This window comes from Antedon mediterranea, chromosome 4 (assembly GCF_964355755.1).
Source record: "Antedon mediterranea chromosome 4, ecAntMedi1.1, whole genome shotgun sequence".
Taxonomy (NCBI): Eukaryota; Metazoa; Echinodermata; class Crinoidea; order Comatulida; family Antedonidae; genus Antedon; species Antedon mediterranea.
Genome location: NC_092673.1, coordinates 515,969 through 541,846, shown reverse-complemented (window position 1 = coordinate 541,846; position 25,878 = coordinate 515,969). Strand labels below are relative to the sequence as shown.

At 32.0% G+C, this 25,878-nt stretch overlaps 2 protein-coding genes across 4 annotated transcripts; one reads left to right on the top strand and one right to left on the bottom strand.

Annotated features, from left to right (window-relative positions):
• Window positions 1–340: 340 nt before the first annotated feature.
• Window positions 341–16,114, top strand: LOC140048139 (exocyst complex component 6B-like). Of its 3 annotated transcripts, none has more exons than XM_072093184.1 (18): window positions 341–511; window positions 3,211–3,376; window positions 5,033–5,171; window positions 8,011–8,056; window positions 8,364–8,568; window positions 8,816–8,923; window positions 9,189–9,341; window positions 9,566–9,612; window positions 9,766–9,886; window positions 10,176–10,247; window positions 10,721–10,818; window positions 10,953–11,058; window positions 11,410–11,631; window positions 11,994–12,073; window positions 12,303–12,537; window positions 12,845–12,986; window positions 14,181–14,367; window positions 14,610–16,114. In XM_072093184.1, exons 1-18 carry the CDS (start codon window positions 375–377, stop codon window positions 14,746–14,748), a joined length of 2,403 nt encoding a protein of 800 aa, XP_071949285.1. In that variant the 5' UTR covers window positions 341–374; the 3' UTR covers window positions 14,749–16,114. The 3 variants fall into 3 exon arrangements, with proteins under 3 accessions (XP_071949285.1, XP_071949286.1, XP_071949287.1); XM_072093185.1 differs by lacking the exon at window positions 341–511 and adding an exon at window positions 1,609–1,837; XM_072093186.1 differs by lacking the exon at window positions 341–511 and adding an exon at window positions 2,632–2,655 and having other exon boundaries at window positions 14,610–16,113.
• A 170-nt stretch (window positions 16,115–16,284) lies between these two features.
• Window positions 16,285–23,057, bottom strand: LOC140048138 (uncharacterized). The gene is made up of 8 exons (XM_072093183.1): window positions 22,862–23,057; window positions 20,281–21,971; window positions 20,083–20,152; window positions 19,652–19,786; window positions 19,165–19,235; window positions 18,802–18,966; window positions 18,525–18,673; window positions 16,285–18,062 (listed from the first exon to the last, which is right to left on the bottom strand). The coding sequence occupies exons 1-8, from the start codon at window positions 22,944–22,946 to the stop codon at window positions 17,489–17,491; spliced, it is 2,940 nt and encodes a 979-aa protein (XP_071949284.1). The 5' UTR covers window positions 22,947–23,057; the 3' UTR covers window positions 16,285–17,488.
• Between the last annotated feature and the right edge of the window lie 2,821 nt (window positions 23,058–25,878).

Below are 25,878 nucleotides of genomic sequence, written 5' to 3'. Positions count from 1 at the left end.
ACTGTGCTCCACTGGCGCCAAATTGGGTCCACTTGAGCACAGTGTATTAACATACGAAAAGATACTAAAATTAGTGACTTATTTCACTGGTGCTAAATTTGGTCCACTGAACCAGTTACCGTAGTACTATTTCTATTTCGGAAGTAAATAAAGGCATAAATGGCGCTCCATAGAAGTAGAGAATGCTCGATCGTCGAAATGACGCTCTGAATTATTATACCTATATATATTTTGTATACATACATTTGTATACATACATTTACATACATTTTGTTTGTATACATGTGTGTATCGCTGTGTGTGGAGTTAATAATCGAAACAACCATATTTTAGTAACTTAGTAGGTCGTTGAGGGTGTGCTTCACAAAAACATTATGGCGGAACGGTTCCGGAAAGCGGCGCAGGCCGTTTCGTTTGCGACTATGATACAGGCCGATTCGTATAAAACACATAACATAAATTTAGTTACAGAAATAGAAGCATCGGAAGAACCAATCGCACCGACTTTAAGGTAAAATATATAATAGTAGACCAAGATATGGGATTGTCAAATTAAGCTGATGAACTCAAAATGATGATTCACGCCCTCTGACGAAAAGGGCTACCACCTTGTTGGCTAATAAAAACCCGTAAACGTTGGTTGTAAAATGTGTAGTACCCCCTCTCTCTTAGTCTTAGAACTTGTATTTTCCTCACACTTTTTCACTCTCAACAGGCCACAGCACAGCATCCTCAAACACCTAATGAACTTATCATATATTTAAACTCAAAATCTAGGCTACTCCACATGAAACAAATGCATTTCTAGATAGGCCTGTAGTACTACTGTAGTAGGCGGCCTACTAAGCATTGCTAAAAACATTTCACATTGATTATTTTGTGTTGATTAAACTGTGATGTGTATCGTCAAAAATGCATTTTACGTTGTTTCTGGTAGAAAAATAAATACTAAATTCAGGCGTTCAACCCCCACATGGTAACAATTTCGGGAGGTTTACATTTAATCGTTTTTAAGGAATTTGACGTGTTTCTATGATATGACACTTTTGTAATGGATGACTTAACTGATTTTACGCATTTTTAATTCATTGTAAATCAACAATTCAATGTTTTACAGGTCAGATACTAACAGAAATAACCTTACTTACACAGTAAACGTGGGTTTGAAAAATTTTTTTATCTTAAACCAACATTTTGGGAAATTCAGGAGTTTGGGAGATTTGATGAAAATTTGGAAGGCACCCTAAGAACAATTATCAATTTTTAATAGAAAAAAGTTTGTTGGTTTCTACCAACAAACTAGCAAATAATAAAATATAACCTTAATGAGTTCAAATTTGGTTTACAGTTAGATTTTCAAACTACTATTGAGCTGTGATTAAATAATGTGATTTGTATTAATAGCCAGTTTCTATAGTGATACTTCCCTCGAACTTCCTCCTGAGTTTTTAACAGCAGGAGAATCGCACTAACCTTTATTTAATGAATATTCATGATGTGGTGAGTCATGCATATAGTTATTTGATCTTCAATTCTGATATTACACACAGTTAGTGGTAAACATACATAAAGTCTGCTTTAGCTGTAGGAATACAGTACATTCAATCAGAAGAGAAAATAGATTTTAAAGCGTTCTCTGGTGGTGTACATGTTTGATTTGCTAAAAGGTTCATGTATGCTAGTGATGTGATGATACACACTAGGCTGGCATGAATGTCATTAGGCCTAAAGATTTGAACACAATGTGCAGTGTTGAGCCAGGTGGCTCGACTGACTACGAACATTTTGTACATATAATTGAGGAGTCTGATACAAGCTGTCTTGGACAAATATTTAGGTGAGCGTACAGTGTTCAGTGTAATTTTACAATGGCATTTGCCACATATTACATTAATATTCATTTATGTTTTTAAACAATTTTCAAGCTATTAAAATTACAAAAATTATGTATTTCGTATTTATCTAAGTCCTCTAACCTATCATTGTCAAATGCATGATAACATTAATACTGTAAATTATTATTGTCATACAGTAATTATATCATATTGGTTGTCTTCTCTCACCGAGCATCATTTTCCATTAACTTCAAAGGATTAATAATATTTTAGTATCATTGTTTTATTGATGACATGTCAGTATACAGTAAAGTACAGTACCAGCAAAGATAGTTCTTTCGTGCATCCATATTCAGAATTAAATATTTAATAAGTATTTGAACAGAACGTTTGCCGCCTATAACCTACCGTACTCAATAATGTTCCCTATTTATGCAGAAAAATTAGTTTGACCATCTTGTGATTTGATATTGACCATCTTGTGATTTGATATTTTCTCCCCCTAATTATTATTACTTTGTTAATCTTATTATTCTTTAAATTGTTGTCATCTTTCTACTTTTTAAATTCTACTAATTGTACTGTACATATAGTAAGCCTACTACACCTTATTGAAATGCATCGATCAGTTGAGTATAACAACAAAACAGTTTCTTTGTTCAATGAGCTAGAAATTAATATGGGAAAGTTTTGATAATGAATTCACCCATACAGTAATTTGTAAATTTGCAATTTAGATTTGTTTATGTTTATGACTGAATTGTTCATAATGTCTTTTGTAATGCAAATATTGTTACTGTATTGTCCTAGTTTTAATAAGGTACTGTACAGCATCATAAACATCACTCAATCCTGTGTTAAAAGGACTTCCTTGACTTTGAAGTCATCTTTAGCTTATAATTAATAGCAAATTAAGATAATATAAATAGATCAAATAAAGAGATCTTTATCCCTGCCGCTATACGATTATATAATGAATGATAATATCATTCATTATGTAATCGTATAATCGTATTTTATGCGCTAGTTTTATTTTTTGTAGTATTTTAAATCGACTTTTTAGGATTTTATATGTATATTTTGTATGGCTTTTTTTATCGTATTTTATATTTTATGTACTGTATCCATTTTATATTTGTATGTACTGTACTTTTGAAAAGGCCAACAGAGTTTCCCCATGGGGATAATAAAGTTTTAATTGAATTGAATGGAATTGAATTGAATCTAAAAGTATGTTTACAAAATGGTAATAGTGTATATGAATTCTAGTTCTTTCTGTTTTTAACCAATGCTCTTTAAAGTTAATGTTTTTATCCATTACTATTTATCAACTGGTGCACATTTTATTTAATAATAATTTTCATTCCTTTCACAGAGTTATTCAAGATGGTGCCAATCAACATGGTTTTATGGAACATCTGGAAACAAGAATCTCGGAACACGACCGCGATATTGAACGCATGTGTAATTTTCATTACCAAGGTTTTGTGGATAGTATAGGAGAGTTGCTTAGTGTCAGAATACATGCAGAGAGACTTAAGGTAATTAGAAAAAAGTTTCTTACTGTACACCAGTCTCTAAATCAATTTAGTACTTTACTGCTGTACTTACTAAAGCTTGGTTCCCACTAGAACGTAACGCAAGGACGTAAACGCAACGCAAGCGTTTTAACCAATGACAAGCGAAGTTATAGACAGTTAGCAATCACAAGCGAATAAGCCATCGCTTGTGATTGGTCAATTCACTTGCGTTGCGTTACGTCCTTGCGTTGCGTCGCTAGTGGGAACCACGCTTAACTATACTTCAGTTGAAGTATTAGATGGTAAGTCACTGTATTTAAATGTAAAATGTATTTTTGTGTGTTTCTGTACATACAGTGTACATACATTTTTATTGCATCTTATAAATTCAAATTATAAAAACCTACTACATCATACAGTAGGCTATAGTTATGAACATTACAAAGGGTTTTTCTCATTACAATGATAATACTATAGTTTCTGTCATATAGAATGTACTGTAGTTGTGTGTGCAAAATGCTCTAATGACTAAATAATTAGTTGTAATAATTTAGTGATCTACAGTACTGTATGGTCCACAAGTTCACCATCGGGAACCCACTACTCTATCTTGTTATAGCCACTCATTCATCCAATTATCCACCATTTATTATCTGCTCAATCTTTAAATCACTCATTAACCCATTCATTTTTATTTTAGAATTTAAAATAATAAATTAACATATTACAGTACTCAATGTTTTTTTTTCCACTTGATGTGAGAGACTAATGTAAATGTCAATGTCATGTTCTTAGGAACATACATAACCTGTGAATAATGGCACATTTCCAAAATGGCACATTGATATATCATGTGTTGAAGTGATTAACAGTTAAATGCCTACATTAGGAGAAGCTCACATTAATGTCACGAACATAAATTATATGTCACAGTAGTAAAAACAATATATTGTTATTAATTGAATTGGTTAATAATTTTAAAAGTGTATTTAACACAAAGCTACAATACATGAATAATTAAAAACTATTTATTTTGAGAATTTTGTGATAAAATAGATTGTTTGCAACCATTTGGGAGACATGTCAATATTTTTGAGTGAGGAAATTAAATGAGGCACAATAGGAAATTGTAATTATTAACATTTCCTTAAAAGGAACATTTTGATCGTTTTGTTTTTGTCAATTTAAAAGAGTTTTTAAAGAATTGTCTAACTAAAAGAACAGTGTAGTTCATTCCATTTATTTTTTATTTGAGCAACAAACCATAATATAAATATACAGAGATGAATTGGTCAGGAACTGCTAAAGTAAATAATTATTAATTATACAAAATACATTAAATTAATATGCAAAGCAAAAAAAGAATTACAGATCAAGAAGGAAAGAGTGAGTAGATGTTAAATATTTATGTACAGTAGTTCTATTTATTAATAGAATATAGTATTGCAACATTAAATACTGTTACAGTATGTAGCATCACTTTTGTTTTATTTTATAATCAATTTTAATTAATATGATGGCAGTCTGTTCAGGTCTTTTAAATGCTATGATTTACACATTCTGAACATTTGTTATGCAATATAGCACATACAGTAGTAGCAGTGTACAGTAATAGTAAAATATTCTCTCATTTGTCTGTTAACTATCTTCAAGTTTATTTTGCTTCTTATCTCATAGAAAGAAGTGCTGGACACAAATAAAGCTTTACAACAATCAGGCAAAGTATTAATAGAGAAAGCAGATGAATTGGAATTGTTGAGACAAACGCAGAAAAACATTGTTGCCTCAATGGAGAGGCTACAGGTGTGTTTACCAGGTAAGATATTAATTGTAATGTTTTGTTGAATAGTTTTTTGATACAGTAAAGTCATATGTTGTATGGGTGTGGATGTTGTGTATCTCAGTTGAAAAGTTGATGACTGAGTCGCTTAGGATTCACTGACCATACAAGGATTATTGAAACCATATTTATTCCAACCAATTTATGAGTGCTAGCGGTTCTGGCGTTGCGCCTTAGAACTGATCTTTTTGGAAAAAATTCTGCGCATTATAAATATGAATTGAATTGATTATTTGCAAATTTACCAAATTATTCCACCCATCTACATCATTCAACTTTCTTGTTTGAGAATACAACATATGAAGTGTGTTTGACATGGGAGTTGTCAGAGGAAGTTGCTATGCTGTTGAACTTTGCACACCACCATTTGTTTAATCTGTTTGTACAGTATGACGACAAATTCATTTGTTTCATTTCAACCAATTATAATTGGAAAATAATTAATTGGTGTAATCCTTTTTTAAAATTTAGTTATCCTTTAGTTGTAGGATCATTTTAAGAAACATCACATCACTTATCAAGTACACAAGTAATATATATACATGAATACAATAGAAACATCACATCACTTATCAAGTACACAAGTAATATTTATACATGAATACATTAGTTTTATTGTGTTATTTATGCAGTATATTATTAAATTATTTATTTTGCTGGAGTAAAACTTAGTTTTTTTCTTTTTAAATAGTTTAATTAAAATTAATAATAACTAAATTCCATATCTGTGTTTCATTTTATGTTATGTTAGATACTGTAGATACACTACACATACATACACATGTTTTAATGGGAATGACAGTAGTAATAGACAATCAATGATGAAATAAACTATTATTATTAATTAATCACTTTGGTACTGAATTGAAAGTGAGACTGATATATATTAATTGTTATTCTTGTTTAATTGTTTAAATATAGATATCATTATACGTAGAAAATTAATGTCTAATTCCATTTTAATTTTGGTAAAAAAATATGTTTTTTCTTTGTGAACTTATGTCCTTTTGGTTCAGTCCCATTTATTTACTGTTATGTTTGCCACTGAACTTAAATAATTAATTTTCATAAGAATTATTCATTTTAATCATGAACTTATTCAGTAGTAACAATACTATATATTCATACTGTACACAACCACTATTATTATATAGTTGACTCTTGTTTAATTTCATACTGTATATTAATATAAAATGCTGATTGCTAGCCAGCATTCATCAAACAACCATCATATTTCAACTGGTATTAAGTGTCATATTGATGAGACTGCTATTGTGTACAGAGTGTATTTATAGACTGTTATACAATATTGTTACAAGGGTGCTGATATTGATATCGTGAATAATGTATGAATGCTTCTTAAAATGACTGAGCCACAATGTCAAAGTTAACAACTATTGCATGTTCAGTTTCAGTGAGAATCAATTCTGTGAATTTTGTGATCCTCAATATGTGCAGTCTTAACAATGACTGAGCCACAATGTCAAAGTTAACAACTATAGCTAGTTCAGTGAGAATCAATTCTGCGAAATCTGAATAAAAAATTATGCTTCTTAAAATGACACACAATGTCAAAGTTAACTGTTCAATAATAGCATGCATTCAGTTTCTGTGAGAATCAAATTTTCAGAAATCTGAATACAAATTGTTTCATTTTGTGATCTTCCATTTACAAACTGAATAAAATATTCTCCAAATTTAGTCTAAATTAAAAAAATGTACATAGTAATATGTCACTGTAATAATTAATAAGGCATTTATTTACTGTTTTCTATTATAATCAATACAGTTTTGAACACAGATTTTGACTGTCTTGTAAAAACAAGTTTAAAACCCTTTTTACAGTATACAAAACCACTCTTTCAAATGTATAAATAATACCACAAAAATATTTATATTTGACAGTAAGGTGAGGTGAGTCCCGTGTTCTCTGAACGTAGGGTAATGAGCTTTTAGGAGCTCATTGTAATAACTCTCGGTATTATCTGGGAGGGTGGCCAGTTCCTTTCCACGCCGCCTTTTTTCTCCCTAGTATTTTCAACCAGGTACTCATTTACAGCTGAGTGGACTGGGAGTTGTCGGGAATTGAACCCGAGTCTATCTGTATGACAGTCAAATGTCCTATCCACTCGGTTATCCAACTCCTAACCAGGTACAGCTGAGTGGACTGGGAGTTGTCGGGAATTGAACCCGAGTCTATCTGTATGACAGTCAAATGTCCTAACCCCTCGGCTATCCAACTCCTAACAGTATTAATACTAATTTATGTAAAAATAACCCATTTACATATTCAGATATGCACCATATTTTTTATTGCAGACTGTTTATCAATAGATTTTATAGTACAGTGAAAATAGTATAAAATATTATCATGCTACTACTGCAAAATGGTCATTTTAAAATGTCTAAATTATAGTAATTATATGTTTAAAAGGTTTCTCTTGGCCAATTCCTGTCAGTCTAAGATTACCAGTGGATAACTTAGGCTTACAAATGAGTCTTTTTTTAGAATGTACAATCGTAAAATTGATTTTGTGATAAATAGTAAATCAAAATGCTTTCCCTGTTTATTTCAACAATGATATTTCAACAAATGCTCATTAAATCTGCAGTAGACGAAAATTCAATATATTGAAGTAAATAATATGTTTTAGTGAAATATAAGTGAAGTTTCTTATAGTTATTCACTGTATTGAAGTTTCTTAGTATTTCTGGTCATTCACTTTCATTTTTTGTGACAATATTTGACTTGTCAAGAGACTACTAAATAGAAAGGAGTTTCTAGTTAAATTTTTATTAATTTTGTTTCTTTCAGTTTTAGAGATGTACAACAAACTGAACGAGCAGGTTAGCAATAAACGGTGGGTTTACTGACATTCTTTTTATTGTCGTCATATCCTGCATCTCTATGGTAACAATTGCTATTAAAATTGAATAAATTAGCTTTGTAATGTCCTGTCGTAAAAGAGATTTTCGCTCAAATTGATTGTTTACGTGTCATTGTATCTCCTGTAAAAATTGAATAGGTAATCTGATTATTACAGTAACATTTTAAATTAATTCTTCTTAACCTGACCTGGCATTTCGTTCCCTCCAAACCATTGATTTTGTTATATATTATTTTTTAAAGCAATTTATAATTTGCCATATTTCTTATCAATTTCTCAGGTATTACCCAGCATTAAAAACTCTTGAACAACTCGAGCACACGTACCTTCCCAGAGTGCAACGCTACAGGTTTGCAGAAGACATGGCCGAGAATATCCCAAAATTACGTAACAATATTAAAGAGGCTTCGATGATTGACCTCAAAGATTTTTTGGAAAGCATTCGTAAAAATTCAGACTGGATTGGTGAGGAAGCTATGAAACAGGTTTGTGTTATATAAATAATGCTAATAATACCCACATGTTGAGTATCAATAAATAATGGCATTTGATTCGAATTGCAACTTGTGTAGCCATTGTCGATGCGATACTGGCGATTCTCTAAATTTGGATAAAGTTTCTCATAGTTGACTCTCTAGTTTTATAATACATCTAAGACAATGCTACAAGCACTTCTGTCATATTAATTAGAATCGTTACACATTTACCAATTGGTTATTCATTGTCTTCTAGGCTGAGAAACATTGTAACTTGGAAAAGTCTGATGTATTAACAAACCCTAAAAGTTCATCATTAACAGAAGCAGATTCACCCGAAGAAGGAGGAGAATTTGATGACATGGTACGATGAATTATTTATATTATATAACATCTAAATAAATTCCTGTCATTTGATTGTACAATTGTGGTTCACATGACGTGCAATAGGACGCACTATTGAATGGCATTTGGTGAAATAAAACCCTTCATCATTCACCAAATGCCATTATTTGTACCATTACACTTATAAACATTCATTATTTGTATAATATTACTAGTATCTGATTTTAAATTTAATTTAAAACAACATATAATTTCTAAAACAAACTATTTATAATTTTGTTTAGGAGGTTAGTGCTCAAGAGAAAGTAGATTTTGCTCCTGTTTATCGTTGTCTACATATATACTGTGTACTCGGAGAAAGAGACACATTTGAAAAGTACTATCGAAACCAAAGGTCAAAGCAAGCACGGCTTGCAATACAACCTCCAGGCAATATGGTAAGACAAAGTAACTGCTAAACAGTTTAATACTAAGCACACTTACTTAATCTTAGTTATGTTACCTATGTCTATACAAATGTAATGAATAACAATATGACATGAAGTAAGTTTTTAATAAAAAATTTCGATCTTTATTTGATCATCATACTGTAGTTTTTTTAATTAAATTCAATAGACCAATAAAATACAAGAATCACAGATACAATATTTATTTTTTCTAGTATGATTCTCGGGAAAGCTATGAGAAATACTTTCATCAAATTTTAGGGTATGTATTATTTAATTGTTTAAATTATAAGTTACAAACTGAAGATATTAATTTATTTTGTTTTGAAAACACATGGTGTACCAAGAACCTGATTTTTAAAAATTGTTACATATTATTTGAATATTATTATAAATATTTCTGTTTTCTTTTTAGATTTTTTGTAGTGGAAGATCACATTTTAAACACAACAGAAGGTTTAATATCTCGTGAATATCTAGACACATTATGGGATACGTCGTTGAATAAAATTATTCAAATTCTCCAAACACAAACTGTAAGTTGAGAAATGATGTCTCTAAATAAATAGATTCAAAGCGAACTGTATATATTTTTCAAATTAGATAATGCTTATAAATTCCTAATTAATATACTGTACTAATAATTGTTATCAAATTGTGAAGCGCAAACAACAAGTTTTGAAGCTCTGTGAAAACAAGTGAAGAAAGGAAAACTTACAATTATGTCAACTATCATTTTCGTCAAATATTTCTTCTCTTATCATGTTATTTGAAGAATGAACAGTATCATAATATTTGGATTGTTTGATAATTTGTATTTTTAAGGCCTCTTGTACAGATGCCACTGTTTTACTACAGATCAAGAATACAATTGTCATATTTGGACAAACGTTACGGGTAAGAATACAATTGTCATATTTGGACAAACGTTACGGGTAAGAATACAATTGTCATATTTGGACAAACGTTACGGGTAAGAATACAATTGTTATATTTGGACAAACGTTACGGGTAAGAATACAATTGTCATATTTGGACAAACGTTACGGGTAAGAATACAATTGTCATATTTGGACAAACGTTACGGGTAAGAATACAATTGTCATATTTGGACAAACGTTACGGGTAAAAATACAATTGTCATATTTGGACAATCTGTTACAGAACTGTTGCATGAGACACAAATGTAATATCAGTCTCAGTTGCTGTTGCAACCCCTGAACCGCTTGCCAAATAAATAAAGAAAAATGAGAAATGAGACTACAGGTTGTAGTATTTGCAAAAACATTTGATAATATAATATATATATTGTAATTATAGACCTAAATGCCACTAAACCTTGGTTTATATATACATGATTGTCTTTATAGAGCTATGGATTTAATGATAGTAGAGTAACAGATCTTCTAATGGAGCTAAAGGATCAGTATAGTGAGTTTTTGATGAAGAAATGGGTGAAAGTCTTTAGGTAAATATAACCGTCCTATGTATATTTGTTCGGTTATTGTATTGTGTTGCTTTGTGCCATCAACAAGACAACTTTTTGTCAACAACATTACAATTATTACAGGATACTGTATAAGTGCTAATTTATTTTTTCAGTGATATTTTCTATGAAGACAACTATACAGCAATGGTGGTCTATAACCAAGAAGAACTAAATGAGATCACAAGGGGATTCCCCTTCTCTGATGATAAACAAACCAAAGTAAGAATATACTTACATACAGCACATAGTTGGTACTTAAATTACAAAAGTCAAATTACTCTGTAGGGCGTTGATGTATAATAACAGATAATGGTTAATTAAACTGAGTTAGTTTGGGTCTTTGTTGGTATATAAAGGCTGATTAAACTGTCATGGAGTGCAATTTATAATACATGGTAATGGTTGATTAACACAGTCTGTGAGTTAATACATTCATGAAAATTAGTACTTGCACTATATAATTGAGATCCCTTTAAAACCTTATAATTCTAGTCAATAATTTAAAATAACATAATTATGTCTGTTTTATATTTGTGTGTATCTTACCTATATTTTATTATTTTCTTTAAGATTACGTTTCCCAAGACCTTACCATTTTCAGCATTTGTGCCAAAGGTCTATCATCAGATTAAGGAATTCATTTACGCTTGTCTTAAGTTTTCTGAAGATTTAAAGCTAAGTCAGAATGAGATGGATGATATGATTCGTAAATCAACTAACATCCTCCTGACAAGGACCCTCAGTGGGTGTCTGAGTGAGCTGATCAGAAAACCACTGCTAGGCCTAGCCGAGGTAAAATACAATATTTAAACCAAAAATTGTACTCAAGCCTGCAGCTAGGATTTTTACAGGGGGTTCGCCTTTTTTTCCTAATAGTAGCTAACATCATCATGAGATAGGCTAGTAGACCTATTTACTACCACTTCCAGGGTACTCCAGGAAAAAGAGGGATTTGTTCAACTCCCCTGGTTTACATGCTTGATCCTACATATTCCAAAGATTGGTAATGTTGTGTGCTTCTGCACACTTTATAATCTTGTTACAGTCTTAATGTAGTTATTGTCAGTACAAACCTTCTGGAACTAAGCTTTATAGCTTTAGAAGTGATAAAAGCAGTTATGTACAAATATTGAAATATGTTTTTTTTTCAATAGCTTGTTCAAGTAACTGTAAACACAATGCATCTAGAGAATGCGTGTAAATATTTAGAAACATTCATCTCTAACATTACTGGGTAAGTATGCTAAAGAAATAACATGTGTTATGCCTTTGCCATCTTTATATCTCAATAAGCTACATACAGCAGTAGTATTCTGAATATCTGAATTGCGTAAATTGTAAAGAATCCAGTTTGTTTTTCGTGTAAATGGTTACCAGGTTTGTAGCCAGCATGAGTCTGAAATGTTCAATTTTCACCACCCCAATATATATAAATATACTGTACAAATACTTCCTTTTTGTAGTGCTGTTGGTGAAAACATCTCTGCAGCTGGCCTTCAAAGTAGTAACATATTCCGAGACGCCAGAAGTGAAGCGGAGCTTGAGATCTATCGTAAACTTAATCGTAAAATAGATGAGTTTCTAGAGTTGGCTGAATATGATTGGGTGCTGGATGAACCCAAAGGTCGTGCCAGTACCTACCTTTTAGATCTGATTGGATTTCTTAGGAATAACTTCACAGCTTTCAATCATTTACCAGTATGTCCATCTTTCATTATTTATTATTTTCTCTATTTATTGATTCTATCATCAGTAGTAGTCTAAAAGATGTCTTATATAGTAAAAAAAAAAAACCACTATATTCACAAAACATGTTTGGAAAACATTTAATACATTTTTGTATCAAGTATTCAGTAACATACAAAACAATCTATCTCTAAAATAATATAAGCTTAAACATAAATCTAGTCCTAACATAACAATTCTAATTGGTTCTAATTAGAAACAAAACTGTTAAAAATTTAAGATGAAAGTTCTGTTACAAATATTTGTTTGTTATTTGTAGGGGAAGGTTGCCCAGACAGCATGTTTGTCAGCCTGCAAACATCTGGCAAACGGCTTACGAGAGATGCTTCTTGGCAAGGACAGTGGCAGAATCACAATTGGCGCAATACAGCAATTCAGTTTAGATGTTATACAGTGTGAACGTAAGCTATTGCAATCTAAAGCCCGGTCTACACTATCAAACTAGTTTGACAAAAAAAGTGGGATGTGCCCATATATGGTAGTGATATGTCTATATATTGGCACATCACATGTTTTTGTCACATAAAGTTTGTTGTGCAGCCAGAGCTTTGAATAAGAAAAGTGTTACACAAATAGACAATGTGTTACATAAATAGACAATGTGTTACATAAATAGACAATGTGTTACATAAATAGACAATGTGTTACACAAATAGACAATGTGTTACATAAATAGACAATGTGTTACACAAATAGACAATGTGTTACATAAATAGACAATGTGTTACATAAATAGACAATGTGTTACATAAATAGACAATGTGTTACACAAATAGACAATGTGTTACATAAATAGACAATGTGTTACATAAATAGACAATGTGTTACATAAATAGACAATGTGTTACACAAATAGACAATGTGTTACATAAATAGACAATGTGTTACACAAATAGACAATGTGTTACATAAATAGACAATGTGTTACACAAATAGACAATGTGTTACATAAATAGACAATGTGTTACATAAATAGACAATGTGTTACACAAATAGACAATGTGTTACATAAATAGACAATGTGTTACATAAATAGACAATGTGTTACACAAATAGACAATGTGTTACATAAATAGACAATGTGTTACATAAATAGACAATGTGTTACATAAATAGACAATGTGTTACATAAATAGACAATGTGTTACACAAATAGACAATGTGTTACATAAATAGACAATGTGTTACATAAATAGACAATGTGTTACATAAATAGACAATGTGTTACATAAATAGACAATGTGTTACATAAATAGACAATGTGTTACATAAATAGACAATGTGTTACATAAATAGACAATGTGTTACACAAATAAACAATGTGTTACATAAATAGACCCTATAAAATATAGAGTGGTTGGTAGTCTTTAAAATAAGAAATGTTCTATAAAAATAGACCTATAACATGTAGGGTGGTAGCTCATATGTTTTATACAAACAGACCCTATAACATGTAGAGTGGGAGTATTTAAAATAAAAAACCTGTTAGCACTGTACAAGATTAAAGTCGGTGGGTAGGTTATATAAGGTATACAAAACAAGAAATGTGTGAGAATTAAAATTCTTTAAAATAATCAAATTATTCCATTCCCTAGAATTTGCTAACTCTGAACCAGTACCTGGGTTTCGTGAGGGTGCTTTACAAATGACTTTTGTTGAACTACGCCAACTGCTAGACTTATTTATGGCATGGGATTGGTCATCGTACTTGGCTGATCATGGCCAATCACGAAGCAAGTACTCTCGTGTGAATCCGAACACAGCAATAATATTACTAGAAAAGTGAGTGTTTATTTTTAGGTTTATTTTGTTTAAAAAAATGTAGGGCTTTCATAGTACAATATATAAAATGCAGTGTATCTCTCAAACCAATTCGATATTCTGAATAACATGACTTTCTACTTTAAAATTTGGCTTAAGTTGTACTCATTTTGTGGCAGAATTTAATTTGAATTTAAACTTGTACAAATACACATTTTTAGAAACTTTTCAAATTAGTGTGAATTCGTCTTACTATTTTGTAGAATGCGTGAAAGTGATAAGAAGAAAAACTTGTTTACAACTTTCAAAAAGAATGAGAGAGATAAAAAGAAACTGATGGACACGGTACTAAAACAACTACGCGGACTTGCTGGTGGTGGACAGAGGGGACAACTTGTATGATGATGGATCGGATCACACTCAAGTTACTTTTTATTGAAATGTTTTTTATATTACAACTACGCCATACACAGTTTATCTTTTTTTGACATGTTTGTTTCTCCACTGCAAGTAAAAAATTATTTATAAAATGTATATAAAGACTAAATGAAATACTGCAGAATATATTGTATTCAATTCATCTTTCTTTAAGCCAAATTATAATTACTATACTCACTAAGCAGATGACTTAATGTCAGCAACTTACTTTTATTGAGTTACTTTAAAGGTAAGAGGCAGTTATACTATCATGCAAAGAAAATGGCTTTGTAATCATTTACTACTTAAAGTATTGTCCCTTGAAACACAACAAATGAAGGTCAAAATACTCTAAATTTTCTACTAAAAACCCAACTTTGTTGATTGATAAATGTTATTAATTATATATGTTTAAAAAGATATATGATAGAGTGATTTTATTTTAAAACGTTTAATAACAATAACACTGCATAGTTTTGTGTCAACATTTCTCAAGAATAAGTTCAAAAACTTAAATCTATGGAAACTTTATACTCTTGTTGAGTACATCTTGCTATTTTATGTAATTTTCACCACTAAGAATGCAACTCAAAATGAATGCACTGATTACAAAATATAACAATTAATAACTGACATTGATTTTATAATCTTTTTTTAAGTACCTTGTTAGGTATGCACCTATCTTATGTTAAGATAATATATTTTGATCATTCAAATAGACATTTTGAACCATACTGTGTAACAAGTAATTATGTGTGTACAGCAAGTGATAACTGAACATTTGTATATAATAAAAAATTAAAAGAGGAAATATTGTTGAGTATGTATTAAAATAATCGCCCTAACCAAAATATACCCTTTTGTTCTTCAGTCTTTGGTAAATGTTAAATAAAAAATACTTTTTTTGGTAATGATAAGGCACGCTGGTATGTTTCTATTCACAATAATTATATCTTATAAAATATTAGCATCCCTGATGTTATTTACGTAAAGACAAACTAAGTACTATACTTATCTGCCTGTCAGTCTTTGGTAAAAGTTATATAAAAAGTAATACTTTCTTTGGTAATAATAAATAACTGGTATGTTTCTATTCTATATTACTTTAAAACAAGATTACCATCCTTGAGAATAAAAAGACATCTTCAAAAAATATGTTAACACTCTCAAATAATGGTCTTAAGATATCGCGGATGTGGCATCATCAGATTCTGACGTTAATGACAAATAGATATATCCATTGTCTATAAATGGAAGCCATGTTTCTTTGTGTTTTTTGTTCTCTTTGTTGCTACAATCACCAGCTTCTTGTTTATTTTGAGCAATGTAATCCATATATTCGTTCAGACAAAGCTCACAGAATGAGTTTTCTTCACACTTGGCCTCTTCTTCTGGAAGTGAACATTGATTTTAAATTAGAATTACAAAATCATAATGTAAATGAATAAAATGAATGCTTTATAGGACCCGTGTCAATGTTCTGCAACTATATAATAATTTGACAGCACAGAAAAAATTATAAAGTAGAGTTTTGATAAAAGATTTATTGAAAAAAGTTGTAGTGTATTGCAATAATGGAATTGCGTTAATGATGACCTATTAGAATGGAGGACAGATACAATTGAATAACTAGAGAAAAGAAATAAAAAATAAGATACCATCTTATAGGAGAGTGGTGATTGAAGCCAGAAATGAAAACAAACAAATCGCTGATCAAATATGATTTAAAAAAAACAACATTTTATTAGGACAAACAAACCACACTTCCTAAAACAACAAGCTAAATAAATTGCTTCTTTATGATTTAATTATTCCAAAAATATTTCTAGATTCTATCTTCTAGAATCAAAAGTTTCATATTTATTTGTTACATTAACTGTATTATATTAATTTTGAATAATTTATTCCCACAACAACCACCTATTGTATCATCTACAACCATTGGCTGTAGTGGCTGTATTTAAAGTTAGTTGATGTGTTTTGAATAAAAAATTAATGACCAATATCAAAAATATTATTACAAATTAAGTAAAAAAAATCAATATTGAGTTTAAAAAGGTTAAAAAATAATAAACTATTTAAGAGGACTTCATTATTTTTATTTAAAAATAAGGAAATTAAATTTAATAAAATCAATTGTTTATTAAAATATTATGAGTTCCAATTTTGGAATTTAACAATATCAAATTTTGTATTTAAAAACACTGAAAACTTGCTGGTATCTGAAGTATGTCTTATATCATTAATTGTAATTAGTGTATGTAATGTCACATGCATGTTAGTATTCAAACATACTGGCCTAGAAACATACAAATGTTATATACACATGAACAATTTGATTATAAAGGATGTTTTGTAATATAATCTAATACAATATTGTAAATCATTATTTCTCCAAGTATAAAATAATAATGCAAAACTAACTAACTATAAACATTAATTAAATCTCAAAGATATAAAAGACTTTAGCTTCTTTTATCAAAAATCCAATTATTATATAAAAGAGAAGAAATATAAATATTGTTTTTTGAATTCAAATTCAAGCTAATTTTAGCATTAAGTTGCACTCAAAGCATTAAGTTGCACTCAAAGCATTAAGTTGCACTCAAAGCATTAAGTTGCACTCAAACACCTCGCATTGTGACTCATAGCATCTTGAAAAAAATGAGAAAATAAATATTTATCATTATTATTGTTAGCACTATGTGAACCAATTAATTGTACATCATAAGACCGGTGTGAATGGTTTATCTTCATCATCGATGGTACCTTTTTGTTGGACATAGCTCTTGTTTGGTTCCACACTCTTTTCCTCATGCCACTCTGTAGCTTCGGTATTCCGTTGGACACAACTCTTGTTTGGTTCCACACTCTCTTCCTCATGCCACCCTGTAGCTTCTGTATTCCGTTCTTCATCTTTGGTTTCAGTCACTTTCACATCATCCTCCCACCAGTTAGAAGTGCTTGAGGATTTAATTACATTAGCACCAGGTTTAATCTCAACATCACTAGATTTTTGTGCAGACTCTTCTTCAGGTTTGGCAAGCATATTGGAAACATCAGTAGCACTACCTACAACATTAATATCACTACGTTCTGCATCGTTATTATCGGACACTTCAGAATTAATAGCTGCGTCACTATCTTTGTTGGAGACGGAACTATTTGCAGATGGTTTGTTAACTTTCATGAGTGCTTCACTCGTGTCTGGATCATAAAGATAATTCACGTAAAATAAATCATCCTTCCAGCCACTGCTCCATTGTAACAGCAGATTCAACATACTTAACTTTATTGTTCTGTTAAAATAAAGAATAGAATATCAATTACCTTAACTGTTTTTTCTTAACGTACAGTTCGTAAATATTTTTGTTTTTCACAAAGACAAATGAAGTTTCTTGTATCTCTAATTTCCACATAACCTCAATAATGCATCACCTTGTTAATAAACAAACTAATGCTTAGTTCCCACTAAGACACAACAACAAGTAATTGATCAATCACAGGCGATGGATTATTCCAACTGTCGCTTGTGATTGGTCAACTCGCTGTCATTGCCTTGCATCCTAGTGGGAACCAAGCTTTATCACTCAGAAACTGAGTGAAATATTTGTAAATATTTGTAGATCAACAGAGACCCATATGGAAGATAAAGATTACTGGAGATTTAATCATATTATTTTTAGGCGTAGTCTGTTAGGACATTATCTTGCAAACAAAGAAAAAAAAAGTGTGTTGATAAGTAAAGTGTTTAGGTTTACCTTTGTGCACTTGACAAGGCTTTGTCTTTAATAAGGTTAAAGACCTTCTTTTGTTGATCAGTGCTTAGATGAGGCAGAAGCAGCTTTACAAGAATAGTAAGACAATCACAAAGTACCGTTAGATATTCTTCCATATCTGTGTGGTTTCCCTAAAAAAAAATTAATCTAAGTATGGAGCGTGCCAAAATGATTTAAAACACCTGTCTATTAAATTAATTATGGCAATAATGCTAGATACATATTCACAATCTTTATTTTCATAATTCTATCTACATACCTTAATATCAAAGTATAGCCAACGCTGTATCAACCGTATTATAACACTAGCAACATTTGCATTGAACTTGTTGTCCTCGCTCTCAGTACCCGATGCAGACAACACAGAACTTAAGTAAGAACAGTATGACATCCTAACCTTGCCACTATTTGCTGCAGTTGATACCTAAAGAAACAATGTGGATTTTAATTATTATAAATATAAAAAGTAAAATGCTGTCCATAGCAGCGACTGGTCTATAGTAGGGTGTTTACATATCAATAATTGGTCTTTTTATATCTTCCAAATAAAATCTGCTGTTTTGCTATAACACCTTAAGGGTAACTATCAGGTATATAAAATAATTGAATCTACAAACAATACCTTAACATACTCTGGTTCTTTCTTTAACAACACCTCATGCATTATTTCTTTAAATCGGTCTGGTTTTAACTCTATATAAAAGAGATTACAGGTTTATACTTTACTTACAGTAATAGCACTTCTTCAGAACTATTGGCCTCAAAGTTCAAATAATACCCTTCTAATCGGTTTTTGAGAGGAAAAGCAGTAAAGAAGCACTTGATTTAAGAGTTACTGTAACTACAATGCTTTTTTTCATACGCATCCAACAGCAAGTAACTTGCCTATTACAGCATGGATATATTTACTATATATTTTATAATTTATCATGCTTATAAACTAAGTCTCCTTTGAGGTATAGGGAGTGGAGTTGAAAGAGTTGTGAGTTGTACAACCATGGCAATAGATCCAGATTGAACCCTGGACCTTGGGATTGGAAGGGAAGCATGTTAACCACCAAGCTACAGCTCCACTCCAAGTTTGCTAGAATAACATGTATTACTAATACCATATATCTCTCTTATTAGGTGCCCAGCTATTGGTCTGAATTCCTCATCTTGTACTGCTTTATCAAGAATTTCCTCCAATGCGACATGTCGTTCTTTAGGCCATGTAGCAGGAAATGAAGCGAGACGGGTTGTTTCTGAAATTATAAAAATTGAATTTTTTTTCTAAATACAAATTTTTACAGTAACAATTTAATAATTTGGATGTCAAATAAGCATTCTTAGTTATTAATAAAATAGAGAGCTTTTGAATTTGTGAGGATTAAGGAGCTACACATGGATGTGTCATCAGACGTTTTCTGGATTTAAAATAAAAAATCTGCCAAGGAATACTGTAGTCTCAACTTTTCTTCTACACACATTGAATTGACATGGTCTAACTTGTTTCAAGATGGTCGTAAATTGGAAGATCTCTAATATAAACTGAACATACCACCTTCCAGGATATCTGAAATCTCCTTTGCTTTAGTTTTCACTTCATCCATCATAACAGTAGAGATAGCCTGAAATAAAATCACAAGGAACATGATGTGGTTTGCAAATTATTGAATAGTTTTGTAAAACAACGTTTTATTGATTAAACATTAAGACTCACAGTTAAGAAAGTAATATAAAATATGTTTTGTTATACCTTTTTCACTTTACGAACAACTTTGAACCTCTGCCATTCAAACTCATTCTTCATTTGTTCCATAGTTAACTTATCTGGAGCTGGAGCTTTAACTGGTGTATTTTGTGTTCTCCAGTTACTTGCTGTTCTATCATTTGACGGTTTATTCCAGTGCCCTTGCCTCTGTTCGGATTGATTATTCCAGTTAACTGGTCTTTGATTAGACGGAGCTCTCCAGTTACCACCTTCTTGATTTGGTTCCATATTTTTCCAGTTACCAGAATAATTTCTTGCATTTCCTTGATGACCTCCCCATTGATTATTCCTCCAGTTACCTTGGTTAGGAGACTTTCGCCACGATTCTTGAGGTTGTTGGTTCGGTCCTACAGATGGTGCAACCCATACTTGCCCTGTACTATCTGTATAAGATGCCCCTCTATTTTTCACTGGCTGATATGACACAGACTGCTTCTGATGTTCATATTGCAATGATTTTCTTGGTAATACTGTAACAAGCTTTGTATCTTGATGTCTGTTTGCATCAGTAGGAGGATTTGGTGATGTATTTGCTATGAACTGATTGACAGGGCTATTCTTTGGAGAATGCCTTGCCAAAACTGAAGTATTCGAATCTGGAACATTTGGTGAAGTAGTTGACCTTTTAGGGAATGATTGTGGTGGTATTTCTTTAAAATTCTGTACAGAATGAGGAGATACATGATTGAATCCCTTCCTTTGTACTGTATCCCTGTCTTCTGATGTCAAGTCCATACCAAAACCTCCACCCAAGTCATCACATATCAACAAGTCATTCAAATCCTCTGTATTATTGGCTGTTGATGGTTTAATATCTCCCTGTGAAAAGTTCATTGGCTGTTGTCTAAATTGTTTTTCAATATTATTAGGTGGTTGGACAGCTGGAGAACAATTGAAAATTTGTTCTCCAATAACAGTATTCTGAGTTTCTTCTAGGAATTGTTTAGATGTTGGCTTGCTTTCAGAAATGGACTGTCCCTGGGTATTACGAGAAAAACCATGCCACTGGTTCATGGCAGAATGTTTATGTGCATGACTTGGTAGTCGTTGTATAACTTGATGTTGATGTGTAGCACCTAAACTAGCCGTCTGAGCGTCGTTACAACTTGGACTATTTTTCTGAATTCGCAATTCTTGTGTCATCTGATGTTGTTGTCTAGAGTAGTTTCTTAGTTCATTATATGGAAAGCCTTGCCATTCATTGATTGGAGGAGGTAGATTATGAGGCTGTGGCAAATGCTTTTGAACATCTTGTTGTACAAATGTTTTTTGATCAAATCCCTTTCTTACAGTATCTGGTTGCTTTGTAAAACTTTGAGGGGTCTTGTTTTCGATTTGAATCGTAGGCCCTTTAGCATTTCGAGTTAAGCTAGTTTTCCCATTGAGGATTGCCTCTCCTCTTCCCATTGCAATACTGCTGCATATTGTTGGTTCATCATCCCCAAAACCTCTCACAAACGGCTGATTTAACTGATTCTGGCTGGAATCGACACACTCAACAAATGGTAAAGATTGTGGTGAAATGAAACATTGTTTAAATTGTCCAGTGCTATGTCCAGAACTTGATTCACTCATGGAGGTATATTCACTTGTATCATCATAATCTGTTGTGCCTGATCCTTCAGAATTTGATGGTATGCTCTCATCCTGATTTGAAAAACTTCCCCGTCCAAGACCTACACATTACAAATAGTAAACTTTTTTATCAGATGCATGATTAATATTTAGAATTACAAACATAATATTTATATACTACACTACACATACAGAGTCCTACTAGCTATGTAGGCCTAGGCCTAGCCTAGATAGAACTACTAGGCGTACTGGTTTACAGCCGAAACGGCCGCCGACTGAAACGGCCGCCAATTAAAACACAATTGAATGTATGAAACGCCGCGTGTGCCGTTTGTCAACAACGTGTAATCAAAACGACGTGTGGTTTAATACAATTGTTTTACTTTTTTTTCAGATTGAACTGATTTTAGACGTATGTGACTTAATAAATATTAACAGATAGATGTTTTTAATTATCATTATTTTTATTTTACATTACATTAAATATTATAATATTATTAAAAACGGCCGCCGACTGTTTTGCCTATTTCAACTTCAATAATTGATACAGTATTTGTTTGAATACGTTAAATAAATTCAGAATGGTGAATTATTATAATAAACAATCCATTATTCTAATAAAAACTTAACTAAAAAAATACGTTTATTCTTTGATTTTATTCTTAAACATATATTGGTTGGTTTCATTTATTTGTTCCTCCATCATGGTTTCATAGGCTTTACTGTACGTTTATAATACTGTATTGGCGTCCCATAGAAAATGTTGGCGGCCGTTTCAGTCGGCGGCCGTTTCAGTCGGCGGCCGTTTCGGTCACACACCCTACTAACTAGTAGGCTAGTACTGAAATTCATATTTTATAAGAAAAATTTACTAAATAAAAGTTACAATACTGTAGTTTTCTTCTCGCACCTGACTTGTATTTTAACTCCATATTTGTTATATTACGACCTTAACATTTAAAATCAAATTGAATCAAAACATGTTGTTTACCTCTGAGCACATTGCTTTGTTGGACTCTAGGCTGGGAACCATTGTATGAAGCCTTGCTTGCCCCTCTTCCACGACCTCTGTCCATTTAATATGTTGTTTGTATTGGTTCTCTAGGCCTTGGCGTTAAAGATACCAGATCACGCTAATCACTGTCCCCGAACGGTCTTTTTTTAGAATAACTTACAAAAATAGTTCTTTCAGATCATCGTTCGCACACAAACACAATTTTAAAATACAGTGAAAGCGTAATGAGGTATGGAACGCCAACGCCGTTATTATAAAAACCTATTTATGCTCTTTTCTACATACACAACATTGTATAAGTATCATTAATTATACTCTGTAGTAACTCTTTTATGAAATCAAACGAAGTAATAAATACTGTGGCTACTGTACTGGTGTGGAAATCTAAAATGACACATTATATTTTATACTAATGTATGTAAAATGCTGCAGCAGCGCGCCATGTTAATAGATAAAGGACGCCCGCATCGTAAGAATGCAATATCTACAACGTGCTTTGTGTTTACGTCATAAAATCTTTGGTTTACGTGCATGATATGTGGGAAGGCTAAAAGGCAATGATACCTAGATAAGAACTGTTCATTTTCAATTACAATACATTTATTATGCACTTTCGCACCAGGCAAACTATATTTAAGAAAATATGTTAGAGTACAATTAGGCTAGGCTTACTAGCTAGGCCTAGGGAGTCCATTGATTGTACCACCTCTGTGTTCTCTGCCCCGGAGTAAAAACAATTTTCCAAGCCTCTCATAATAAACAATTATAGAGGGGGTAGTTCATTTCTGTTCTTTAAAAAATCGAGCGCAACTTTCGAAATACTGTATGAATATAAAACAATACAAGAAGTGTAAGAGAGTACATGATAAATTATAAATAGTAGTCCTAGTTTACCAATTAATTTTGTTATATTCCAGGAAGAATCAAAACCATGCTGTGAACCAAATTTGTGTTTATAAATTCAATCTTTACTCAATGCAATACCATATATTCTAGGCCTACACGATTTTCAATAAGGCCAAATAAAAAAACATACTTGTTAAGCGTCACCGCCCGCTCCTGATTATCCAGCCGCCTCTCTTTTTATTTTTATTTTTTTTTTACCCATATACAACGGAAAGTTTAGCGGCCCGGCCCAGCTCCAGAGCAGGGCTCAAAATTCACGCTAGCAAACTAGCATTTTGCTAGTAGATTCTTTATAATTGCTAGTTGAAAATTTCAAAACTAGCAAATGTTTGCTAGGCTGGTGTAATTTTTGAAAAATACGTACTTCTTAGCTTAGCCACGCTAGCTAGCCACCGATCGCTCTATGTCGACAACGGCAATTTGGTGAAAACAATTGTTTCATTTACACGCCGCCGATTTACGTCAAGGAAACGCGAATAGCACCGCGAATCATGTGTGGTAAACAGCAAGCTTTTTCCCCAACACATTAAATCACGTGCATTTAGTACGTCGCTGAGGATTACATCATCAGTCACGTGATAGAATACACGATTATCAATTTAGGGATTACTGAAATAAATATTTTGCCTACACAGTGGTCGAAACGCGTTTTTTATAGGTTCGTAAATAGGAAACACCCCATACATAATGGACTCTACCAATTTTGTTTACGATGATCTCGCGCTCGAGATCGGCACACCACGAGGGTCCTGTTGGGCGATGGGCCCGGCGATGCGTTTTCTTATGCCTGGTTTACCTGTGGAATAATTACACACACTTTTCGCATCACAACTTTAAATACTGATTTACACAGCAATTGGCAACGGATTCATCAAAGAAGAATGAATACGTTGAATAAAAATTCACTTAAGAAATGCCGTAAGCTGTTTTCAAAATCAGCCCACTATAATTTAGTATTATTGAGACCAACATCATGCTTCTCGCGATAGGGAATTTCCTGGATAGATGAGTCGAGCGAGAGACGGCGGACCATGGCCGCCGATGAGTGAGGCGGGGGTGGCAGCTTGGACGGATTAGCCTAGGGCCTACAATTTCGCTCGGTGGCAATTAAATTTAATGTTTTAATTACGTCTGGATATAAACAATACAAAACTCAATTTTGTCATCGGCAATAATATTTCATACATAGTCAATTTTGTTCTGTTTCGCATTTTAAAAGTTTGACGTTTCGTCCTAAAAAAAAGTGGGCCAAAACGTCCATCGCGCAAAATTATACCTCCATAAAAAGTAAAAAAAAAAAAAAAAAAAAACCGTCCCCCCGCCCCTGAAAATTGATGAGGGTGTGACGCTTAACAAGTATTTTTTTTTATTTGGCCTAATACCCAATCACTTCATACCTTTTTTGTATACAACTGAAAGTTCTTGAATTCCCAATCCAATTCTAAAAGTATTCATTTTGAAAACATACCTAAGGAAAACTGGAATAGCTTCTTGTCTTTTGTCTTTTTGGTTGTTCTTTTACCTTTTTTTTTTACCTCAAATACATGTTGTAGTAATGCCAACAATATTCTAAAGGTAGCACTTTTAGAACTTTTTATGTAGGAAAACTGCCGTGACAATTATTGTCGGTGCAGAGACAATCTCTTTATAAACCCTTTGTATTCTAACATTTTGTAGTGTATAAGTACTTTAGCATTCCTTATAAACATAAATCCAAATGTGATCCCCAATTGTTGTGCAGTACGTAGCTTGCTTTCTCCTTAGAACCCCTCAGAGGTTTCCACAACCACCAGTCTTGCCCAGCTCCAATTGTTATTTTCATGAAGTCAGCTCCTTAGGAAACCCCTTACCTGTTTCAGTTTGGCAGCCCTAATGCCTTTTATTGCGGTATACTTTTCACTTGATGCAAGATCTTTCATATCAACACTTTCTATCTTAGGCTCAAATCTCCAATGAACCTTTTCAAAATTGGTTTCATCCATTGTGACGCATGCCAAACATTGAATTGAAACTAAAAATAAAGTATTTTTCAGTTAAGACACTATAAATTAAATTCATATTTATCTCTCACTCAGATCAAATTTAAT